Source organism: Pongo pygmaeus, chromosome 11 (assembly GCF_028885625.2).
Source record: "Pongo pygmaeus isolate AG05252 chromosome 11, NHGRI_mPonPyg2-v2.0_pri, whole genome shotgun sequence".
Lineage (NCBI taxonomy): Eukaryota > Metazoa > Chordata > Mammalia > Primates > Hominidae > Pongo > Pongo pygmaeus.
This window is the reverse complement of record NC_072384.2, coordinates 48170843-48187663: the sequence shown is the minus strand read 5'-3', so window position 1 is coordinate 48187663 and position 16821 is coordinate 48170843. Positions and strand designations below refer to the sequence as shown.

The window sequence follows — 16821 nt, the reverse complement described above, 5'->3', positions numbered from 1 at the left end:
GAGTCACTATACCCAGTGTTACAAGAGTTTTGGTATATGCTTTATCAAAGATATGCTGACTATATGCAATTTTTGTCTGTTTTAAAGGGCAGATCTGGGGCAGGATTAAAGGGTAGAGAGAGGGATCTTACATCAGATCCTCTGGGTTAGAGTAGGAAGTCAGATGAAAGTTCATATAAACCACTGGTGCTACTCTGCTGACAAACATATCCACGAGGGTTGACGTGACCTTTCCAGGACTATATACATCTTACAAATGTAACTCTTACAGTGAAAGACAAACTAACAAATCAACTGATTTGAGGGTGGGGAGAGGAAAGATAAGAGGGGTTGGGGAATGAAGAACAAACAGATGTGAGGATAATGAAGAAAGACTAAAAATCCACTTAAACTTCTGAAACCCAAGCCAAATATTTACAATTGAAACTTCATTATTTCCTTTTATAGTCAAACTAAAATATTTTAATCCCTTAGGTCTGAATCCATTTCTCTCCTCTGGAAGCAACCCTAACCCTTAGCTAGATGTTAAATCACATAATACCAATCCTAAAACTATCATAGTTGCAAACATTTATTACAATTTAAGAATTAATGGGAAGAGAAACTGAAGAAATTAAAAATCAGGAATTTCTCTTGGAAAACTGTACAAACTTAATGATTTTAGAAATTAGTCATATTGGCCTGGCGTGGTGGCTCACACCTGTAATCCCAGCATTTTGGGAGGCCAAGGCGGGTGGATCACGAGGTCAGGAGATTGAGACCATCCTGGCTAACACAGTGAAACCCCGTCTCTAGTAAAAAAATACAAAAACAATTAGCCAGGTGTGGTGGCGGGCGCCTGTAGTCCCAGCTACTTGGGAGGCTGAGGCAGGAGAATGGCGTGAACCCGGGAGGCGGAGCTTGCAGTGAGCTGAGATTGTGCCACTGTACTCCAGCCTGGGTGACAGAGTGAGACTCTGTCTCAAAACAAACAAACAAACAAAAAAAACCAGAAAAGAAATTGGTAATATTAAGATATTTAAAGCTGGTCAAAAAGGCTGCTGGTATCTATTCTGTATATTATGACAGGTAAGAAAAGAAAAAAGTATTATGTTAATTTGCAACCATGCATTAGAGAAAACTAAAACTAAATGTAAATTAATCTGTCCTTTCAAATCTGAAAAAGCAAAGCACTTTTAGATATGAAATGTATTTTCTTGAGTTCTGGATTTAAGAACATCATTTCAAAGAACAGTTAAATAATACTGTAGTTTCAAAGGATTATCCCGTTTATATGAAGAATGTAATATTTGCATGTGCTATTAATTAAGTTCCTTGAAGGTAAGTATTGTCTTGTAAAACTTGCAACTTTTAAACATTTAACACAGTGTTTCGCATATAACAGATACTAAATAATGTATGAAATTAGTTTCTCTTGGTTACTCAATTGTCATGTTCACCACAATCAATCTATTCTTTATCCTGCTTTTACTCTTTGAGAAGTGGGTTTTTCTTTTTTTTTTTTTTTTTGAGAGGGAGTCTCGCTCTGTTGCCCAGGCTGGAGTGCAGTGGCAGGATCTCGGCTTGCTGCAAGCTCTGCCTCCCGGGTTCACGCCATTCTCCTCCTCAATCTCCCGAGTAGCTGGGACTACAGGCACCCACCACCACACCTGGCTAATTTTTTTGTATTTTTAGTAGAGTCGGGGTTTCACTGTGTTAGCCAGGATGGTCTCGATCTCCTGACCTCATGATCTGCCCGCCTCGGCCTCCCAAAGTGCTGGGATTACAGGCATTAGCCACCGCGCCTGGCCCTGAGAAGTGTTTTTCAATTAAGAGAATATACCTTTATTTTACTTAAAGGTTAAGAAAACACATCTCTGCTTTCAAATGAAAAGTCTTTAGTTTTAGTTCTAACATCTAGGATACACTTTTCAATTTTCCTTTAAGTATATAAAAGATAACAAATAGTGCATATATATATATATATATATATATATTTTTTTTTTTTTTTTTTTTGAGTCAGGGTCTCACCGTGGCTGGAGTACAGTGGCAGGATATTGGCTCACTGCAGCCTCTACTTCCTGAGCTCAAGAGATCCTCTTCCCTCAGCTGCGACTACAGGCACGTGCCACCACACCCGGCTAACTTTTGTATTTTTAGTAGAAACCGGGTTTTATGTTGCCCAGGCTGGTCTCGAACTCCTGGCCTCAAGTGACCTACCCGCCTCAGCCTCCCAAAATGCTGGGATTACAGGCGTGAGCCACTCGCGCCCGGCCTAGAATATATTTTGGACACATGGATTATGACTTGGAAAATGTTAATCAGGGCTTATATTAACAAAATTATTTGCCACTAGCCCTCAATTCCACATAAGATGCAGCCTCTTTTTAATTTTTGTTTAAGAACTAAGGAACTTGTGATATAAATAAAGTGCATTATGTTTCTATTTCTCATTAAACTCTTCATTTGCTGGGATTTCCCAGCTGTGAAATGGACAATTCAGTACTAATGATCTGTTTAGTTCAGTGTTATTCTCTGCTAGGGAAAAGTATAATCCTGTGTTAGTCTTGTTCCTTTATTTTTTGTCTTGTTACTCTTAAAAACAACTGTGCTCTCATGACCAAGGCCACTAAGAACAAGCAGAAGGAAAAAGTGTTCAAGACGCATAGATTAAAAAAACCAAACACATGAGGATCCCATTCTTTTGTATATATCCATCAAAAGTAAAAATATAGCTTTCTAAAACTCCCTCATCCTTCTATTTAGGTAGATGAGGAAATTCCTATCCATATTCACGGAATTGTAACTGAATTCACTTAAAATTATCTAACCAGAACTAAGAAATCTACAAAATGAATGTTACTGATATAAATCATTAAATTATCAGTTTTCAATTATTTTAAAAAATGCTGTTAAAAAACTTTTTTCATTATGTATTTATGTTGTCATGCCTATTATTTTGAAACAAAAGACATCTGTTGAAAACAAAAAATCTTGTGGTCCCAGTGACTAGAGGGGTCACAGTCAGTGAAGAAGAATGAGTGCAAACAAAATCTTTTACTCTAAGAATAAATTATTAAATAAGATAGATCTTATTTCAAAACACTGAATTCTAATGTACCTTACCTGTTGCTTAAGCCTTAAAATTTTTTAAGGGAAGAAAGAAATGGTACTGTGTTGAGGATATTAAAAAATTTTAGATAGGAAAAATCACACAGACCAAAAAGATTATTTTTTTCTAATGGTAAGGTAAAGATAAGAATACAAAAAAACTTGTTGTCTATGATGTTAACATTGATTACTTGTGACTTAAATTCCCTGAGAAGTACATGCACGCCTAAGATAACAGTTTAAATGCTTATTTTACGTTGTATGGTAGTGTCATAGGATTATAGAGGTGATTATAATGGAACTATTTAAGTCATATTAAGTTATATTTTGGACCAACACATATGTTGTATTGATGACATAGCAACATATACAACATATGTACACTTTCTGGAAAAAAGTCAAGTTAAATCTAGAGTTAATCTGGAACGTATAGGAGAAAGCTGCAAATATCTGACAATGTTCACGTTGAGAAGGAAGATACTAAAATCATTTTTTAATGTGGTACACATCAGCAGAGAAGACAATCAGCCTACGGTCAAATGTAATTATAAATGCCTCTATATGATATGTTTTAAACTCTCTTTTTGGGAAAACTCATTTTGAGAATGCTTAGTACAGGAATTCCCATTTAGTTAAATAAATTGGAACTCTGTCTTAGAGCTGGCTGAAAAAATATTTAATATTTGTCAACTTTCTACTATCTTTAGATTTCCAATAATCCTGCAGCCTCAAATCATATTACGCATTTATCCATTTCAGCTTTGAGCACTCTTTCAACTTCACAGACTCATGAACTTTATATAATGGGAGGCCATTTTCCTTACTTAAGTTTGTTTAGGAGAAAATTAACCAACCAATTTGGATAAATGATATGCCAATTTCTAATCATTCAAACAAATCCAATTTTCCATTATAACCTTTAAACAAATCACTGTACGAGTCAAGTTGGAAAACAGGCAGTTCAGGAGCTAAAAAGAGACTGAACATTATTGAGACCAAATTTCAAGCTAAAGTGATTTATGATCACTTTAAAGAAGTTTAAGATGATAATTTCACATCCTAGAATGCATCATCCAGGAAATAATTTAGAAATACACACAGAAAAAAATGGTATCAACAGTGTAAGTCAAGCCACATCTATTTTAGTCTTGGGATACAATGCATATATACAATGTATATATACAATGTATATATTACAAAGATATTTATAAGTTATACATACTTGCATACATGTGATAAAGAGATCACAGAAGAAAACAAATCAAAAGTGTACCCTAGATTCTCTAGATATTATACATTATTTACAATGTACATGTCATAAAAATATTAACCTGAATACATTTCTTAAAAATGAAAAAACTTCCTGATTTAACTAGAGGTAAGCTATCGGACAAAAATTATTACTCATAGGGGCCAGGCACAGTGGCTTATGCCTGTAATCCTAGCACTTTGGGAGGCTGAAGCAGGTGGATCACCTGAGGTCAGGATTTAGAGACTGGCCTGGCCAACATGGCGAAACACTGTCTCTACTAAAAATACAAAAATTAGCTGGGCGTCGTGACGCACGCCTGTAGTCCCAGCTATTTGGGAGGCTGAGACAGGAGAATCGCTTGAACCCGGGAGGTGGAGGTTGCAGTGAGCTGAGATCAAGCCACTGCACTCCAGCCTGGGCGACACAGCGAGACTCCATCTAAAAAAAAAAAAAAAAAAAAAAAAAAAAAATTATTCACAGGGAGTCTCCTAAAAATCATTTTTCAGAAAGAGTTTTCAAAGGTACTCTCAAGGAGCAATGGTTACATTTAATGAAAGTTTACGCACCAAAATGAAAACTACCTTTAACATAAGCAGCAGATAGTACTGTGCTGTGATAATCTGGTGGCAGCTTATAAGCAGTGTGGCCATAGGGAACTCTGTATGCATTCTGCCTACATTTACCATACCAGGCACACACTCGAAATAGATGTCAGTGGTTTTACGGTACTAGTTAGGACAATTTGGTTGAAATGGGAGGCAGAACAGTACAATTTTGTTTCTTAGGTTGGAAAAAAAAATGCAGTAGGTTAAGATAAAATTCCTTTCCCAATAAAATTAAGTAAAAAAGAATAGCAGGATATACTTTTAACACAGCAACAGCTTACCTGATATGCCATTCTTGCTGGTGTTCAATAAAGCTACAGATGCTGCAGAAACTCTTTTATTGTTCACAGTCTGCCCTGGTTTTCTTGAGGTACATTCTTCACTATCACTGTCCTGTAAATTTAGTAGCCTTGGCTGGAAACACTGTAGTCGACATGATCTGATATTGCTTAATATTTCAGAAAGGGACAGTCTATTTTCACAATGTTTACTGGAAGCATTGGTCCGAGAGAAATTAGAAGAAAAGTCTATAGTTTGGGAAGAGCTTGAAAAACTATTCAGCATTTCAGGGTCTATCTGTTTCAGGACTGGGTCATGTTCTGTGGATATTCGGTCCATTATGACCCTGAAAAGCAAAATAAAACCAAATATTAACTGAGAGAGCTGAACATTTTCTCTTTGTCTTCTGTTCCAGATATCAAACAAAAACCAGGTGAAAACAAATACTTCACCTTCCACCTCTGCCAATTCGCCTCCTTGCAAATCCTATACATCTTCTTGGGACTGTAAGTGTTGTAAGGCAATGCCTATATCTCAACTTATCCAAATCTGCCAATTCTGAATTTTCACATGAATGGTTAGCTTGGTCCAAACGAGGCTGCAAAGAAAGAAAGAAAAAAAAAAACTCATGGAGTAAATCTGAAATGAAGACAGGTTAGATCATGATAAACATGAAGTAACTGCAACATTAGCAGAACAATTAAAATCTAGATATAAAACTGTAAAAGTGGGGCTTCATTGACTATTAATCAGGTTAAATTTTACAAAATTGAATCAAAAGTTCACTCACCAAGATTACTCACCAAGATTATTTTAGTTTGTAAATATAAATTCATTTAGGGTCTATCATACTTTAAAAGGAATATATAGTTAAAAATAATGCAGCTTTTAACATTTGTGTACAAAGTAGGGATGGTGAAATTACATAGTAATTTGTAGGCTTCCTACTGAGAAACCAGAAAGAATATTTTTTGGACTAAAAATTGCACTTCAAACACTATGGGGTCAAACTGAAGCTTCCTCTTTACTTTTAAGAAACACACATCCAAGCAGGATGCAGTGGCTCATGCCTGTAATCCTAGCACTTTAGGAGGCCAAGACAGAAGGATCACTAGAGACCAGGAGTTCAAGACCAGCCTGGGCAATGTAGCAAGACCCTATCTCTACAAAAATTACAAAAATTAGCAGCATGTCGTGGTATGTGCCTGTAATCCCAGGAGGCTGAGGTGGGAGGACTACTGGAGCCCAGGAGTTTGAAGTTACGGTGAACTGTATGATTGCACCATTGCACTCCAGCCTTGGTGACAGAGCAAGACCCTGTCTCTAAAAGAAATAAATAAGTAAATAAATAAATATAAAGAAACAAACAGCCCGTTCCCTGTCTTCCCATTCCCTTCATCATTTTATCATGCTGTCTGTCCCCTTTCGTTAAGAATTTTCCCTTCTCTCATCAACATAACTAGTAAACAAATCTCCACCTCTCCTAAATTTACACACTCTAAAAAAGCTGTCAGTGTTATGCTTACCATTATATAGCAAGATAAATGATCTCTACAAGCCATATAAGAAAGTCAAAGCCATCCTCACAATGCTACATTATATCTCATCTGAGAACCTTGGAGAGTGATATAATGCAACTTCATAGCATAAAGCAACTTCTAGGTGTGTCAAAAAGTTATGAATACAATTATTAGACAAAACATTGCCATTACGGAAGTTTAAAAATTATTATTTTGTTTGATACTTACTGGTATGTATGCACAAGATGGGCTTGCATAACAATAAATTTCAATAAACACCTAGCAGCCATCAAAGGTTCTAGAACCAATTTACAAATTCTGGGTTTACCTAATTCTAGTAATGACACACTGAGTAATTTTCACAGCTGCTGAAGCTATAATTAGAGCCCAAAATGAACCTAAATTTCTAAAATGTGAGGAATTATCAATTTCCAAGAAGAGGATTCCGACGCCCTTTGAAAGGACTCAGTACCTTTTAGCATCTTTTACCAGTATCCACATAAAGGATGTTAAATAAAAAGTACTGATGCATTTCCCATTTTTAGATCAAGACTAAGTCATCTTGACATGGGTTACCTGTTAATTCCAGTTCACAAAAACACCACATACACACAAAAGTTCTTACAGCATAATACTGGCATCCTGCCCGCCTTCTGAAAGCACAGGGACCATCAGGATCATTTTCTTCTTCCGGTTCTGATACTGGGGACAATACCTAGACAAAAGAGACATTCCATTTAGGAGTTATCAAAAGTCAATAGATCAATGTCTGTAATGCTCTAAAATTTAAATCTGATCACAAACAGTAAATCACTTCTATATTACATATCATAAGTACTGAATTCCCCAAAACATTCAATGACTAGCAAAAATTTTCTATGGTTAAAAATCACTGTTTTTAATGGATTAGTTCTTTCAGGTTAAGTATACATGGCATTGGCATTGCTTGATTGCTTCTAAACATGAAGTGCTAAGTCTTAGAAAGAATTAATACAGTTTTTATACATCCCATTATATTTTATAAATAATGTATGTGGCTATAAATATTTAATGACAGTTAAATATTTACTTCACCTATAGGTTAAGTGTATTTTTATCCAATAACTTTATCCCTCTGTAATAAAGCCAAAAGCTAGGACATAAAAAACAACTTATAAACAGCCAAAAAAATCACCACAACAAAAAAAACCCCAAAGGCCATAAAGGCCAGGTTTTATTCAAAGGAAAGTCTTGTATCTCCCAACTCATTTTTCAAAAATCACTTTTTAAACTTAGCAGATCAGAAGTAGAAAAGAAGAAGAGAAAAGAAGACTTGCTAAAGTAAGCACATTGGTTATAGAGAAGAGATAAGCCCACAATGCTAGAGCAAAAGAATAAAGACTTTCAAAAAGCTGTCACATATTAGAAAGCACTCTTCCCAGGCCATGTCCTATCAAGTCAAATATCCCTATGTAATTGAGTGGACTTCTAGGGCAGTAGCACTGACCTATTAGAGCACACTTTATAAATGTCACAAAAACAGATTAAATAATATACAAATACACCGAAGACAGGGAAATAATATGTTTTAGATAAATTTCCACCCATAATTATTAAAATTTTTTTAAAAGTTTTGGTACTTAAGTTTCAGTTGTCTCGCACTCTCACTTTGTAGTACATCTCTTTTTCTGATAAACGCTGGCTCAACCATATTTACTTGCAAATTTCTGAACCTCACAAATCCCTCTCTTCCTATTTTGAGAGGAAAAATGTTTTCTCCATATTATTTCCAATCTGTGGTAATTACCACTGAGCAGGGTCATCCAGGGGAGAAAGGTATTTGTTTGAGGTTCCAATATACCTCCACCAACCCTATGGGGGAGACACAGAAACAGTAAGCTGGGGCTGAATCTTCTTCATGGGGAACCAAGCCCCAAACCTGAAATTTGAAAGGAAATCCCAAATGTGAATTTTACACTTTGGTTCCTTTGCAAATAATGTACCTATTCTAAGATATACACAGGAAGTGTCACAAAGTCTCAGAAATTCTGTGTATAAAATCTATCACCCCTTCCTCCTAACTACGATTCCCCAGGGGTAGATTCCAGGGGACAAAAGAAGTCTGAGGCACAGGAAGACAAAGCTAATGTTAGGAAAATCGGAAGCACGATCAAGAAGAGGCAGAGTTTTAGCTCTGTTCAGCTGCAATTCAGTGGCATAAGTCTGGTTAAAATGTTTGTTCTCTTAAGGCTCCCTATTCCCTGTTCTTGGTTTATTAGACAAAGAAAAATATGATTACTTTAATGATCTTGTAAGCAATAAAATCCTGATTTTATAAGATGTACACTCTGAATAGCTGCCTCACTGAATGATGCCCAAATATAGGTAAACATTAATACTTACTCTTTAGTAATATGGAGATACCATAAAATTAATGAGGATGGTCTAAGACCTAATATAAACAATCAGAAGAACCTAAAAGTTTCAAAATGCAATTTTCATGTGGGAACCGGAAACTATATAAATCAATGCAAGAATTTGGAGCAGAAATGAAGATCCCTTAATGCATGAGAAACATATGACTAGTTATGCTGAGTGAGCTCTACTTTCAGGCTGGATGTACTGATTTCACCGATAAAAGTTTCTATAGGTCATAGCACCCTACAATATCATTCTTTTTTTTTTTTGAAACAGGGTCTTGCTCTGTTGCCCAGGCTGGAGTACAGTGGTGCAACCTTGGCTCATTGCAACCTTCATCTCCCTGGCTCGAGCGATCCTCCCGCCTCAGCCTCCAGAGTAGCTGGGACTACAGGCATGTGTCACCACGCCTGGCTAATTTTTCTACATTTGTTTCTGTTTTTTCAGTAAAGATGGGGTTTCACCATGTTGCCCAGGCTGGTCTCCAAGTCCTGGGCTCAAGCAATCCACCTGCTTCGGCTTCCCAAATTGCTGGGATTACAGGCATGAGTCACAATGTCCAGTCTACAGCATCATTCTTAAAGGGCTGGGAATATATAGCAAAACTTTCTAGGCTCTCATTAGTACCACCAATATAAGCCTATTATACAAATATTTATCTAACTATGTCATTTTCTTACTTAACATTTTAAATAATTTCCCAGTATGTATAATGTAGATAGAGGCTATCTGCCATCTGGGTATTACTGCAGGCATCAAGCCTTTCATCCCCTCTTCCTCTTCTATGTTTTGTGCTCCAGCAATACCAAACTGCTAGGAGTTCCCTCTAATATGCTGTGCCTAGAACCCTTCCCTATACTTTCTATCTGGAAAATTACTCTTTTGTAGGGCACTATATCCCTCATTCCTCCAAACCGGTCATCTGATGAATGTCCCATGGCTATTCAAAGCTCTGCCTGAGTCAAACTAGATGATCCTCTGACAAAAGCAATATATGGGTTCATTAAGCGCTCCTGAAGGGAATATAAAATTAAGCATATCTTTGCACATTTGATACTATTCATATGACTATCAGAATATTATCTGGGTAGAAAAACCAATTGGTGAAAAACAGTAAAAATAATAAAATCCAGCCAAAAGGGACACATTTTATGCAAACTCCAGATTTTAAATGGTTATAGCAATGAAGAGTTTTATAAACAGTCTTGCTTTCAAACATATCTATAATGTTGGTTTTTAAAATAAAGTTTCCTTAAAGGAAACAAGTCAAAAAGTTAAAATATGATAAAGCTGGTAGTAGGTTCAAGGTCTTTGTTACAGTATTTTCTGTTAAGTTTCCTATACTATTTTTAAAAAGAGGGTATTGCTAGAGCAGGTGATACACAATATTTAAGAAAAAAAAAAAGGATCTTTTTTTTGTTTCCTTGTTTGTTTTTGAGATGGAGTCTTGCTCTGTTGCCCAGGCTGGAGTGCAGTGGCGCGATCTCGGCTCACTGCAAGCTCCGCCTCCCAGGTCTACGTAATTCTCCTGGATCAGCCTCCCGAGTAGCTGGGACTACAGGCGCCCACCACCACGCCCGGCTAATTTTTTTTGTATTTTTAGTAGAGACGGGGTTTCACTGTGTTAGCCAGGATGATCTAGATCTCCTGACCTTGTGATCCGCCTGCCTCGGCCTCCCAAAGTGCTGGGATTATAGGAGTGAGCCACCGCGCCTGGCTGGATCTTTTAATATATAAAGTAAAAGTCTTATTTTAAAAACAGCACTTATAAAAATATTTTTTAATAGCACACATTTTTCTATAAAGCTGCTGCAATATTTATCAAAGAGTTAAAACTTGAATCAGTTCCTTTAAGTCTTTTTTAGAATCAAATAGCCATTGCCTAACAAATTAGCAAAGTTTACATTAAAAGTTATAAAACACAATGCTGGTGGAGTGTGGGAAAAAGGAAAGTATTGTTGATGAATATTTTCAATATTTACAATTATATATTAACTGTCTTAAAATATTGATAATTTTTGGTTAGTAAGTAGTAATTCAGTTTCTAAGAGAATCTATTTTAAATACAGAGGGAAAAAATCTATGTTCATTTTTATAAATGGAAAAACTAAAAACCATGCGCTCCACAAGAGAGTAAATTCTATACAACTGATGAAAAGTAATACAGAGTAAATACCATTTCAATGGCTACATAAATAATGTGGAAATGTTTATGCTATATACATTAGGGGAACAAAGCAAGAATAAAAACTCTAAGATAGCAATTGTTTTAAAAATATAGCAATATAAAATACTAAGAGGAAATATCTTTAAATAGTTTTAAAACAAGCACCTGTGGAAATTCATCTTCATCTGAGCTGTGAAAGTCATATTGCTTAATGTCACTCTTATTGATCACAGGCAATGTCTCAGGAGTGGGTTGCTGAGATGTTATCAAAGCCTCTGCTTTAGGCTTCTTTGGGTACTTCTTCTTTTGACGAACCACATCAGAAGCCTCTTCTTTCAAAGACAAATGATGAGGGTGCTGTTTACATGACGATTTTTCCCCCAAAAGGAAGAAATAAAAATCATTTTAGAAATCATGAAAAACTACTGCTCTTTGAAAAACATACATTTTTACCCAGGAGGTGATTTTATTGTTTTTAATACGCAAAAATTATTCTGTGTTCATAAACTGAAACATGCTTTACTTTCTGCGACTTATGATGAAAAATAATTATGGTATTTAAATTTGCTTTTTACATTATTATCACTACTTTAAACTATGTGAGTGATTTTTTGGATTACTCTATTACGTAATCCAGTATTTAAAAGGTATTTAAATTCAATATTTATTTAAATCTGCTGTATTGATAAAAATTAACCACTATTTATTTTTAAAAATCTTCAACTGGATCATGAGTTTACTGTCATTTCTACACTTAGATCCAATTTTTAAAAATGTCTGTTCTATGGACGGTAATCTTTTGAGAAAAATAAGCTAACTAGGAAAAAAACCCTCACTTTTTAGAATGTATAATTACTGCAGCAACTGAACAGTAATGTTCTGAAGTCCCCCAGGCTTCTGTGGAGGTTCCTGAGAGGCCATCTGGCAAAGACACTGACTGAAGGGGTAGGTTTCCAGCCCCCACCTCCCCTCAACAGAGCAGCACTGTTACTGTTTTAACATACTGGCATTCCTTTTAATAAAAAGGGATCTACCACTTTAAAAGTTGGAAAAGACTGTCCCAAGCACCAAGGTACAAACTACAAAATTTATACATTTCCACATCTAGTCCAGATATTAACTACTTTAGGGTCAAAAACAGTACACACAATAAAAACATTGCTTGAAAGGCAAATTATATTTAGTGAGATATAAATTTTTTCATATAATGGGTACAACTATTACATCAAAAACAAAGCCCCAACTTTCAGAAACTTCCCATATTTTAAAGTGGGATATGTGACAAAGTAAATATAGTTAACCATGTGTAATGGAGTAGGACAACAGTGGATGCAACCAAATCCCTAAAGTTAGTATTTAGGAAGGCTGAGTATTTATTCACAGAGGAGGTCTAAAATAAGAATCAATATATAATAAAGGCTGATTCTGTCAGTAATTATGGGTTAAGATTTTTCATATTGCAACGCTTAACAATCACATACCTAGGAAAAGCACTGATTGACACAAAATGGATTTTTAAAAATAACTTACAAAATGACATTTGCACTGATAACTTTTTTGGCTATAGAGGCAAGCGAGATTTAGAGAGAATCAGGATGGTGGGCTAGATGCCTGTGATTAATAAGAAAGAACTTTAGTGTTTGAATTGACATGAGCTGAATGAAGGAGTCTTCCTGCTCCACACTCTTTCTTGACCTTTAAGAATGAACCCATGAAAAATGAGAACTGTGTACATTTTTAAAAGATGAATTTTCCACAAACACCCTAGGTCATTTAAAAAATTTTGCTACAGAGTAAAGCTCTACTGTCTAGAAGCTTCAGTCAATACCTGTTTCTTATTTAAATCTATGCTCCTTAAAATTAAAGGCTTTATTAGTTTTCATATTTCCCAATTAAATACTTTAATTAATGTACCAAGTGAGGACCAAATAAATATAGTTATCTAGTCCAAGTGACTAAAATAACCACTGAGTCTGGCTCTTTTATTAGGAAGAAACTGTGACCCAGAAATTACAGGACTTTCTCAAAGTCACTCAAGGTAGATAACAATTGATAAATGCTGGCTCTGGAAATGATGATGACAATAAGAATAATTTTCAATAGTCTCAATGAAGAAAGCTTTGAGGTGTTGATTCCTTCCATTACAATGCAAAGTTTGCTAAGGCTAGTGATAATAACTAGACTTTAATTACCTTTATTCTCTAGGGAGGCAGATAGCATATTGAACATGACGGACTGTTAGACCTGAACTGAAACTTTGAATGTGCCACTTACTAGCTATTATCTAGAAGTCACACAGATGCAACAACTATCTCTAAGGGTTGTTATGAGGATTAATTGGTCAGTATGTATATAAATACTCCTAGCAAAGTGCCTGGCTCATGGTAAGAACTAAAGTCATGTTAATTACTTTTTCTTTACTCAAACCATATTAAGACATCTGCAGAAATCAATAATTCCTCTGATCAACATTATCATACATGCTTCTTCCCAGACGATATTCACCTTAGTTTTACATTCTTGAACTTTGTGATGATTTCCATTATGAAGAGTTGCTGGAGTGGCATATAACTCTTTTTCTGATCTATTGATTTTTACTTCATTAAGGATTTCACCACCATAGTCTCCCAAATGGTATCTTGAAAAAGTAACAAAAATATAAGAAAACATTGCATAGTTTAACAATAAAGAAGGAAAATAAGTGATACCTCAATTAATTGGAAGTCACCTAGTCAAAAAGGGCTAACAATCAAATTACTTTTAAAAGATAAAATTTGCAGGAATAAAGAAACAGGGATTTGGTAAAAACAAAACAAACCAAAAAACTAAAAAAATGCCTAAGGTACACAGCAAACAAATTTCTTACATATATTATATAATCAAGCACTAGGAAATGTTTAGAATGCCTACTCCAGGAATCATACAAAATTCTGTTTTTGTTTAGTCTATTTAATTTTGTAGGAAAATATACTATATTAGAGCACACATTTCTAAAAGGAATTGAAACAAAAAATCTCTACCTACTCAGAAAATAAAATCAACTCATTTCCCTCAGATTTTATTCAATAGAAACTTTAATACAGAGAAGTAAACAATATGATCACTAGAGTTCTTTACTAAATAAAATTCAATGATTCTGCCAAAACAAAATTAAGTATAGGATCTTAATTTTGTTTAACAACTCTCCCAAAATCTGCAATCCAAATTGATAACTTAATCTATAAAAACTAGTAACCACAAATCTTTAAAAAATACAAATTCTTACAGAGTCAATATCAACTGCCATAAAGCTTAATCTCTTCCCCCCTAAAAATCTTTTGGTTCATTTTGCCCATCATTTGGTAAAGTTGTCATTTTACTGTTGTAACAGGAGCAATGTTACCTTTTCTCCACAACTTCTAAGGTTAAGTGCAATAATTCTCGTTTTGTTTTCTCTCTTCTCTTAATCATTTCCAAAATTGTTATGGCTCTACTAAATTCTCGTCTCAGTTTCAACATCTTTTCATAAGAGGCTTCATCATTCTTACGATTCTATTAAAAATAATAATTTTAGAAGAATAAACAACACAGTTATCTACATTTCCGGCTTTATTCAATAAACTCTTATCAGACCTAAATTTATCCTATAAAAGTAAAATGTTAAAAAAAAATCTGAACAGCAACCTATGTAAGATAACCTATAACTATTTAACTCTGAAAATATAAGTACAAGCAAGTTATCTCTCGATAAATACTCAGAAAAAAAATGTTGCCAGCTGTTGAAAAGGTAGAATGATATAAAGAGATAATTTCAATGTAAACAAACAAAAAATGTCCACCTGAAACGAAATCTGTTATCAGAAAATGTAGTCCAGTCAGCGTGTAGGAAAGTATTTTCCAGTGACAGAGAGGAACAGTTCTGTCCAGATCAAGGTAACAGTCAAAATGAGTCCCCCCATCCACTCATCCATCCATCTCCAGCTCTGTAACTGGGGGCTGGATGGTTTGATACACTGTACTACTATGTGAACATGAACAATGACCAGTAAAGCTTCACTTCAGAAACTCAGAAAACTGAAAGTAGGATAACAACCATTTCAAGAAATCGGACTGTCATTTTTCAATGTAAATGTAACACCCCACTGCTGAGTAGAAAAGAGATTTAGCAAAAATACTGTATTTCAGAACACTGTTTATTAGCTTTTCAGTTAATTATTATACAAAGTGAAAGCCCTGCTACATAACTAGAAAAGGCTCAGTTGTAATTAGCAGCATCTATTTGCATATAAAATTATTACTAATATAAACTATTTTGTTAAACATCCACAGATTCCTCACTTTACTATTAGGCATGGAACTATTTGTTTAAAAATAGACCACTACCACCCCTCCAATCTATGTATCCAGAGTGAACTGTACTTAAGCAATCATTCATGCCTTGAGTTAATAATTTGAAATGACATTAGAAAGAACCTAAGGAATACCAAAGGTTTCATATTGGAGGATTACAAAAGAGAAAAATAACAATTGAGAAAAAGTCAAAGTTATACTCTTTTTCTTTTGTGTATAGTTTCCTGCATTTGAAAAATAATAGTCATATATTAAAAATAACCTACACTAAGTCCCATTATGGTATTCCACATCAAATATTAAAAATAAGTCATTCTTTGGTGTAATTTTAAAAAATTCATCTTTTTCTTCTTCATTACTATGACAAAAGGTAAAATCTAAAGCATATGTTTAAGCATTTTTTTAAACAGGCAGCAATAATACCTTTCAATTGAAAAAATTAATATTTTCAACAGCAACTATTAAAGTGCCTACACTGTGCAGGGTATTGCACATGTCCCTTACCCTCAAAAGGCTTAGAATCTAGTAAGGATGACAGACAGAAAACAGATATACAGAATCGTAAGGCAGATAATAATACGAGGTTACATGCCAGCTGAATAATATTCAAAAGTGCACCAGAACCTTTTAGATGGCTCCCCTCTTCAGTAAGTGCTCCTCTTGGAGGTTCTACCCTGTCTTACTCATATCTTGTTTTGCTTTTTTTTTTTTTTTTTTTGAGACAGAGTCTCACTCTGTTGCCCAGGCTGGAGTGCAATGGTGTCATCTCGGCTCACTGCGACCTCTGCCTCCCAGGTTCAAGCGATTCTCCTGCCTCAGCCTCCCTCCTCCCTCAGCCTCAGTAGCTGGGATTACACGAATCCACCACCACACCCAGCTTTTTATATTTTTAGAAGAGACGGGATTTCACCATGTTGAGCAGGCTGGTCTCAAACTCCTGACCTCAAATGATCTGCCCACCTTGGCCTCCCAAAGTGCTGGGATTACAGGCATGAGCCACTGCCCCCAGCCTCTGTTCTCTTTATGCCCAAATAATTATCGTTCCTAACTTTCCTTTCCCCAGTCTGGTCCTTTTTTTTTTTAAAAAAAAAACCAAAACCAAAACCTTTTTGTTTTGAAATAGTTTCAGACTTATAAAAAAGTTACAAAAACAGTATAAAGAATTCTCATATATCTTCATCC

At 35.2% G+C, this 16821-nt stretch overlaps 1 protein-coding gene across 2 annotated transcripts in view; it reads right to left on the bottom strand.

The window, feature by feature from the left end:
- Positions 1-16821, bottom strand: part of EPC2 (enhancer of polycomb homolog 2) — a 143417-nt gene that overhangs the window by 11471 nt on the left and 115125 nt on the right. For both annotated transcript variants that reach the window (XM_054477998.2, XM_063647441.1), the window contains exons 5-10: positions 14693-14841; positions 13816-13948; positions 11476-11667; positions 7372-7461; positions 5679-5824; positions 5229-5572 (exon numbers count right to left, since the gene is read on the bottom strand). In XM_054477998.2, coding sequence (XP_054333973.1) covers positions 5229-5572; positions 5679-5824; positions 7372-7461; positions 11476-11667; positions 13816-13948; positions 14693-14841 — 1054 coding nt within the window. The remainder of the gene's footprint in view (positions 1-5228; positions 5573-5678; positions 5825-7371; positions 7462-11475; positions 11668-13815; positions 13949-14692; positions 14842-16821) is intronic.